General features: G+C 37.0%; 1 protein-coding gene across 1 annotated transcript; it reads left to right on the top strand.

Moving 5' to 3' along the window:
• The first annotated feature begins 6,199 nt into the window (after positions 1 to 6,199).
• On the top strand, positions 6,200 to 8,292 carry gadd45ab (growth arrest and DNA-damage-inducible, alpha, b). Its single transcript, XM_041791443.1, has 4 exons — positions 6,200 to 6,352; positions 6,844 to 6,945; positions 7,058 to 7,265; positions 7,487 to 8,292. Exons 1-4 carry the CDS (start codon positions 6,303 to 6,305, stop codon positions 7,598 to 7,600), a joined length of 474 nt encoding a protein of 157 aa, XP_041647377.1. The 5' UTR covers positions 6,200 to 6,302; the 3' UTR covers positions 7,601 to 8,292.
• The last annotated feature ends 463 nt before the right edge of the window (positions 8,293 to 8,755 follow it).

The following is an 8,755-nucleotide window of genomic DNA, read 5'->3' as shown; positions in this document are numbered from 1 at the left end:
ATGCAGACAGGACTGTCACGGTTAGAACAGAAGAGTTGGATCAGCTGATCTCCGGTCAGTGTTTAGGGAGTTTTCTGGGCGTAGAGAAGTAGAGGAGAGGAAGACGGAAACAGATCCACCGTCAGTCGGAACAACTTTATGGATTGTGGTGATAGAGGTAATTCTTCGCCTTACTACTAGAGGCGCTAAAGTACAGTGTAAGCGACCGGAGCTTTAGTTTCTGATGCATTCTTAGTTTCTACGCTTATTTGGGATATGTGGAGCCTGTACAGTTAAAAACCGAAACCTTGTCTTTAAACAGGATGTAGTTTTCACCAAAAAGTAGTCCCTTTTCTGATGATGGACCACAAGACCTTGTTAAGGCCATGTATAAACTAAATTTCCACTAAAAGTTCTGGAGATTCGGAAAAATTCCCTGTAAATTATAAGGTTCCCAAAACGTAAAAAATCCCCCTAAATCTCTCAAATTACAAAGAATTTCTGTGAAAATTAAAAAATCCCTTAAAAATATCCGAAATGTCCTTAAATATTCCCCAAACATTTCAGTATTTCTTTCTTTATAAGAAAGACTTAAAATGTAAATAACATTTTCACCAAGAATTCCATGAATATTCTTGAAATTCTCAAGCAAATTCCCCAAAAATTTCCATTTAAGTTCACAAAAACATTTTCAAAAAGTCACCAAAATTCCATTAGAAATTTCCACACACATTTCCCCCAGAATCCAAACAAATTCTGCCAAGTTTAGGATTTTTTCAAATCAAACTCTCCAAAATAAACAGATTCCCAAACCTTTTCAAGAAATTCCAGAAATTTCAAAGCTAATTCTCAGCAAATTCTTATCCTCACAAGTGCATATAGAGTTTGGAGAGGATAAAGAAAATGCCCTGGGCTACAACTTCTGCTCCATGGTGTTGGGGTGGCGTGATCTGGCCAGGTGTCAAACTCTAAAGAATTAAATGTTCAACCCATCAAAAAGTGTTCCTAAACTTTAGAACATGCTGCTGTATGTGAACTTACTCTCCATTTACCAGAGGTGGCAAAAATAAAAGGTTATTGTACTAAAATAAAAGTACAGTTACTCTGGTTAAAAGTTACCTAAGTACAAGTAAAAGTACTGGTCTATAAATCTACTCTAATAGAAGTAAATAGTATTTAATTTAAAGTTTACTTTCAGTACATAGTAGCTACTGAGGAGTTATACAGTAAAATATGATTCTTTCCTTATTGGCCAGATCAACATGAGGATAGATCTTCAACCAGGTTGTTCAGGTAAAGTCGCACCTCTTTAATAAAGTAAAATACACAACAAAATTGAGTGTTAATCAAACACCTATAGTTAAATTCAACACTTAAGAAGTGTCTGCATTAGCCCATATTACATATACTGTAGTTAAACTACACTTGTGTAGTACCTCAGTGGCAAGGTGTTTCTCCTTTGGCCCGAATAAAGCAGGAAGGTAGCATCATTGCAAGGAAATTCATATTAATCAAGAATACACACTTTGCATCCTTTAGGAATCCCTATAGTCAGAGGCAGGAACTCTAACTCAGTGGATAACCTATTCATGATGCAAATGTGTCCCACATCAAAAACAAAAGTCTACCAAAAGAAATGAACAAAAAACACCAGCAGGGGTAACAATACAACAGGCAGCATCCAGACACAACTGAACACATCTAAGCACTCTACCTGTCCAGTAAAGTGGAACTAATGTCAGGTATGTTGTTGTTATACCAACAGCATTAAATTATGTAACTTCCTGTTATACAGAGTTCACAGTAAACGTGACTGCAATGTATTCATGGCCTCTGACTCTTCATTATTGAGATAGCACTGCCCAAGGGCATGATGGGAAATCCGCCCACATATCCCCCCAGATTTGAAATCACAGTGGGTGGATCTTAGATAAATCGACCCTTTACAGTGTTGAACTAACACTGCTGGATCAACACTGTTGAACTCCAACACTGAAGACCATTTCACTCAGAATTGAGTTACAATTACAATATGGGACTAAAAATCAAATTTGAGATGTTTAACCCTGAGGTATCAACACTAGCGCAGAACAATTTGGGAAAATAATCTAAATGCAATTTTTATCCCCAAGATTGCAATTGCAATTTAATATGCGATTATTTTTTTTTAAGTCTTATGTGTTTCCCAACAAACAAGCAATAAATCATTTTAAATTATTTGAACACAATATTTGGTAGATTCAACTAAGGCTCAACAATGAGAAAAGTAGGATTTTTCAAAGTATTCCAGAAAAAATTTACACTTGGGTGTTTGTTTGATGTGTACAGCATCATTGCCAATGCGTTCTCTGCCTCAAAAATGCACGAAAGTGGTATTTTGAAACAGATTTCAGGTTAGAGAAATATTGCACCTTCTGCAATTTGAAAATTGCATTAGGACATATTGCAGTATAATCTAATATTGAATTAATTGCCATGCTCTACTCAACTATTTTGGGGTGTGATGTAGAATCATTCTCTCACTGTTTGGTGTACTTTGAAGTCAGAGGTGGAGTAAAACACACATAAATGTCGAGGAGGGCATTTTCCAAGTTATTCTGTGATAGCCAAAATCCCACACTTTCTCAGTGCAGGATTAAGCTCAGAACAGACAGTGGCAGTATTAAGAGCAGCTAAAGTTAAAGTGGAGTATGAAGGCATAACCAGGATTTTAGTTATGGTGATAGTGAAAGGCTCAGGAACCAGTCTAGTTTACATTAAGTTTAATCTTTTTTTTTTTTCACTAAAAGTAAAGCCTCAAATGAATAGGCTTTTTACTGACCATAACCAAAAGGAATTTTAACCTGAAGTCCATGTTAACATTTTAAATAGCTGCCAAAATTAAAAGTTGTTTAGTCGTGGTGATAACATATGGTTGTTGTACACCAAGGCTTGCCTTGCCTTACCACACCACTAAAGAACCACTGCTCTAGAGTGACCACACCCCTATTTGTATGAAAACAAGCCCTGAGACGGAATGAGGCTTGACTATAAAGTGCAGTTAAGTGATTAGATGCTATTATGTTGCATTTTGTTCTTCAAACATTTTTAAAAACCACAGTTTACAATAGGTTTTAATGTCAAATGCCAAAGGAGTGTAAAAGAAGAGCTTTGTGGCTTTCGGCTGAAACAAAAGGGCAGGAGGAGGTCAAATGTGGGACTGGTGCTGTGTTCTTGCTGGTTTTAAACCAGTGATAGCTTTATGACAGCAGAAGCTGTAGTCTGTGTATCTTCAAACATTCACTAATCTAATAACATTTTAAAAGCTCAGATTAAAGTCAAGTAATAAGGTTAAAACATATGAATAGTATAAGTGATGCCACTTACCCGTTGAACTGAACCATTAAACAGCACTATTTTAGACTTCTAAATTAAGACTTTTGACACCATTCATTTTGATGGCATGCTTTTGACTAGAAAGGGATGGGTCTGGCATTATTTCAGCAATGTACCTGGATGGTTTACTCTAATCAATATGCTATTATATCATTTTTATTATGAGAACAGCATCATCACTCAAACTCACCACACCTTAATATTATAACATGTCCCTAGACCAGGTGGAACTTAAAAGAATAAAAATATGTGGCAATTATAGATGCAGCATCTGTTGTTCTGCTGTAAATCATTTGTTTTCATTTACTGTGTGCCATTCAAAGGTTGTCCCTGTTGGAGCAGGGGTTCTCCCAGGAACTTATTTGTTTATATTCAAATCTATTTTGATTCTATTTTATTCCCTCTTTGTCTCTTGTTTTACATCCAAACTGCATGTTTTGATCAGTGAAGTGAATTTCTCATCATACACCTCACCTTTGATGCACATTCATAATGACTTCCTTGAGGCCCCTCAGAGTGTGAGGCCCCAGGCAATCGCCTACATTTGCCTAATGATAAAACTACCTATGTAAATGTAGCATGTTGTTAAATACAAAGTGCCCTAAGGGCTGCTTTATATTCAAATGAATGCTGAAAACGTCATCAGTATAACATCCTGCACAAATTAAAAGCCATTTAGATCCAAAACTGATGCCGTTTGAATTGAGGTCAACCATTTACATTTAATACTGAATGTTCCATTCAGACTTCGTAACTACATTACCACTCATAATGACTTTTCCATCTCTGCTGTTTTCTTCTTTAGCTTAAATCACTTCATATGTTCCTTTTGATAAATTATTTTTTTCTCTTGGTTATATCAGAGTAGCATACCTTCCAACAAACAACTTAATTAAGCAAACTATGGTGATGGTGATCACGACAAACAAGTCTGAGTCATTTTGCAAAACATTACATCTGTAGCAGTAAGATGTCTTCATTAAACCTGCCCACAATATTTGTGTGTTTGCAGTTCTAATCTTTAAATACCCCCCCAATATGTCATCATACAAAGAACCAGTGGTGTAGTGCAGCAAATACATTAATGATGGCATATGGCACACAGCTATTTATTTTTCTGTCTCTATAGAGCGTACCCACTTCTAGAACCCTAACTCAGTGGATAACTCTCCTGATATTTCAAAGGCAACAACAAATAATCAGAATCCACCAGTGCACTGCTTTGTCAAAGAGTCGTTTTAGCAGAAGCTTTTATTCAAAGCAACATACATCTGGGACTGGTGTTCCTGGTGTTAAAGGCCTTGCACCAGATACTCATTGTGCCCTGACCGGGATTTGAACCCCCCATCTCCTGTACCAAAGTCAGCGCTGTAAACCACTGAGGGGTAGCTCAGTGTTATGCATGACTCCTGGGGAATAGGGGATTGTTACAGTGGTGTATTCTCTCACTTTATCTATACATTACATGAACATAAATTGAAATGAACTGTTTCTTCTAAAGAAAAAGAAATTAAGGGTAGAAGAAAAAAAATCAACAAGGAAAATATGACCAAACACAGAAACAGAACACAAAAGAAACTGGATTATACAAGCAGGAAAAATATACAACAAAAGTTCTTCTGCTTTTTGTTGTTGTTTTCAGGTCTGGATCTCAAAAGAAACTTAATTGAATGTAATTTTTACATCTCCTTTCTTTTCTTATGTTCATTTTTATTTTTATATAAAAAGAGATAAAAAGTCAACATTGTAAGTCAGAATGACAGAATTATTACTCAGAATTCTTATTGAAGTTTCAAAATTATAACTGAGAACATGTAATCATGGGGTTAAATGTCAAAATTATCAGCCAAAATGTAAAAAATACAAGGTAAAAGACCATTATATAAGATAATATCAAAATTGTGAGATTAAAAAAATGGTAATCATGGGATAAAGAGCCCCAACTGTAAGTTAAAAAGTCAGATTTGAGATAAAAAGTCATTATCATTGGATCAAAAGTCAAAATGAAGATATGAAAAGTCAGAATTATTAATGAAGTGTCAATACACACACACACACACACACACACACACACACACACACATATTCATGAGGTAAAAAGTCAAAATTATGAGCTAAGATTTTAAAACTATGAGATGAAAGACCATAATAAGAGATAAATGATAAATTATGAGCTAAAATGTCGAAATTATGAGATAAGTGTGATGAGATCATCATTATTATTAGATAGTAAGACACAATCATGAGGAAAAAAACAATATACGTTAAAAAGTCTGAATTAATTAATTAATTAATTAATTAATTATTAGATTAAAAGTCAAAATGAAGACATGAAAAGTCAGAATTATTAATAGAGCCAAATTATTACTTAAAACATAATTATGAGGTAAAAATTTAGAATCATCAGTCAAAATGTCAAGATTTTGAGATAAAAGACCATTACATGAGATTAAGTAAAAATGATAAGATACATAGGCTAAATGATGGGATAAAAATATTTTAATTTGTATTTATCTCATAATTATGACTTACTTTCTCATAATATTGATTATCTCATAATTTCGACATTTTGGCCAAGAATTTTGACTCTTTATCTAATGTTTTTTAACTAATATTATTTTTATTTATTTTTTTTTACGACTGCTTTATTTTTGTCTTTTTTCTTTTGAGGCGGATATTCGCCGTTCACGGCTTTGTTGAACAAAGCTAATGAATATTTATTTTTCTTGTTACAGCCGCGGGGTGTCGCTGTTTCCCCAAAGACAGACTAAAAATAAAATGTGTAAGTCCTCGTGACCAGTGGGACCGGTTTATGCAAATCATGTGAGGGGTACAGAGGGTTTTACTACTGGAAACAGTAGATTCACGGGGCAGAATAACAGAGGAAACTCAGCACACAGGAGCACTCACTCTCCGCTCTGGATATTATTGAACCGCATACCGCTTTGATGTGCAATATGACTTTTGAAGAAACCGGTGGAGATAACTCTTCAGAAAGGTAAGCTTCGGTTGTTTTTGGTGTTTTTTCTGCATCTCTTTGTAATATCGCCGTGACTATCCACTTTGAAGTTAAGCTAGTAACGCCGCTTTTGAAATGTTACATTGAGGGAACGATTGCAAGCTTGTTAAAATTTACTTTTTATGTTGTATTTGCCTGAAGTGAGGTTTCTTTTGCTCTGTCATTATTGCCACTAATGTAAGCTAACACCAGTGCAACGGCCGTCTAACGTCTAAGTTTGCTAGCTTATTTTAGCTAGCGGCAATGTTGCGTATCCATTCTAAAGCGTCAAACCTGTGTGCATTATGACCCAAAATGACACTATGTGGTTGGTACTCGTTGCATTGTGCAGCCTATCAGTCTTGCAACGTTACATCATTCGCTTACAAATTGATTTTGGTAATACATGCAAGCCAGACTTGCTTTGTTATTGTTTTTGGTCTTTCTGGCTAAGTTTTTAAATTAAATGTGCTTCCTTTGTCTCCTGTCAGGATGGAATCGGTGGCTAAAGCATTAGAGGAGGTCCTGAGCTCTGCATTGCCTCAGGGTTGCATCACTGTTGGAGTGTATGAGGCAGCAAAGTCTCTAAATGCGTAAGTTAACACTATGAGATCTACTGTAGCAGTAAGCAGCTCTTATGGTACATCAGTGCACAAGAGCTGTTTTCTTTCTTCTTATACCTCTTTTTTTCCCTGTATCTTTCAGTGACCCAGACAATGTGGTGTTGTGTCTGCTGGCCACAGACGATGAAGAGGATGTGGCTCTTCAGATCCACTTCACCTTGATCCAGGCTTTCTGCTGCGAGAACGACATCAACATCCTGCGAGTGAGCAATATGAGGCGTCTGTCAGAAATCCTGGGAGGAGTGAAACCTGGAGGGGAGCCCATGGATCTGCACTGCGTTCTAGTTACGGTAAGTGTAATTACTCATGTCTGCTTAGTACAACGCAGCTGTGTATTGCTCACTTCCTTTCAGACTATAAAGGGAATTGTTCTTCCCTCAATCAGGCAATCTAGGCATGAAGGCCATTGTGCTTGCAAGAACTCTTATTCATAATACTTGTGCCATCTGATTAGGTTTGCATGTTTCATAAAGCAGCAGGTTGTAACAGCTTTGTCCCTTTTTTCCTGCAGAATCCTCAGTCGTCGCTGTGGAAAGACCCTGCACTGAGCAAAGTGAACAGATTCTGCAGAGATAGCCGCTGCCTGGATCAGTGGGTGCCTGTGATCAACCTGCCTGACCGATGAAACTGCTTGGAATATTAATGTTTTGTGTGCATTGGGGGAAATGTAATTGCACAAGGCCTGTGTTCATGTCTGTGTTGGACTTCTCTGGAAAAGCCCCAGGAGGGAGTAAGAGAAGGGAGGGGCAGAAAAAGAACACAAGGAAGCGAAACGCTCCAACATTTTACCAGGTCAGGGTGAACTCGTGGCCCAGGGAGGAGTGAGTCAGCACTCTGGGTGCCAGGATTTCCAGTGTATGACTGCACCTTTCTCTGCCGAGAAAGAAGCCTTTACAGGAAACTGAATCATGCGAGCAGACAGGAACACGCGGCGTGAGCACAAGCGCTGGACTTTTGGGGAAAAAAGCACACGGAGAGCTGACAGTTGTCAAGACTCCAAGAACTGGATGGACCTTGCTGGAACAGACCAGTCAGAGCTCTCAGCTTCAATTCCTCATGAAAATTAGACCAAATCCAAGCATTTCTGTAACAGCACATTTATTTAAAAGTATTTAAGACTTGTCACTTTGATAACTCAAAAGGGAAACTTTTCACAGTTTATTAATATTTTAATATTTTATGGGCAATGCAGTTGTTAAGACTTGTCCATTAACTGATGTTTTTCCATGTAATTAATTTAAAAAAATATATTTATTGTGCATAGTTCATAAAAGTCTGCCTTGTTAAGTTGAATGAAATAAACAACAAGGAACAGTTCTCAGAGCGGTTCTGACTCAATCATTTCCAGGAAATACAAGTTAAGATTGCTTGCAGGAAATCACACAGTGTCCTCAGGAACTGTTTATGCTACTTGCTCTCACAGCCAGCACAGCATGTTGCCCCACAGGGTTTTGATTATGTCCTAGGATGACACAGATTAAAGTTCACCCAACACATTTGAACCTTTTGTGCAGCTGACATCACTCAGGCCTAAAGTAAAATAATGCAAAAGGTTTTTGGCATGTATGATTGAGAATTTTAACTTAAGCTTAGAGCAAAAACTTTGTTGTTTACAGCTCTAAATAGTCACCTGTTCTCAGCTAAATCTGCTGCTGGCATGCAATTCCTTGAAATCAGCTTTACTCCTGCATGGGAACCCTTGTGGAGTTTGACCTTTTGCACATTTTGAGGATCTAGTTACACTGAGGGGAGGAGAATTCCCATTGTAGTGTGAATCTAA

Source organism: Cheilinus undulatus, linkage group 7, assembly GCF_018320785.1.
Source record: "Cheilinus undulatus linkage group 7, ASM1832078v1, whole genome shotgun sequence".
In the NCBI taxonomy this organism is placed as follows: domain Eukaryota; kingdom Metazoa; phylum Chordata; class Actinopteri; order Labriformes; family Labridae; genus Cheilinus; species Cheilinus undulatus.
Note: the sequence above shows the minus strand (reverse complement) of the source record. Positions and strands in the feature narration are given on the sequence as shown.

What these genes read in the sequence shown, in the direction of transcription:
- gadd45ab (XM_041791443.1), top strand. Translation starts at nt 6,303, where the DNA reads ATGTGCAATATGACTTTTGAAGAAACCGGTGGAGATAACTCTTCAGAA. An exon ending in GGAGATAACTCTTCAGAAAG is followed by an intron (nt 6,353 to 6,843) that starts GTAAGCTTCGGT and finishes GTCTCCTGTCAG; the next exon opens with GATGGAATCGGTGGCTAAAG. An exon ending in TGCACTGCGTTCTAGTTACG is followed by an intron (nt 7,266 to 7,486) that starts GTAAGTGTAATT and finishes TTTTTCCTGCAG; the next exon opens with AATCCTCAGTCGTCGCTGTG.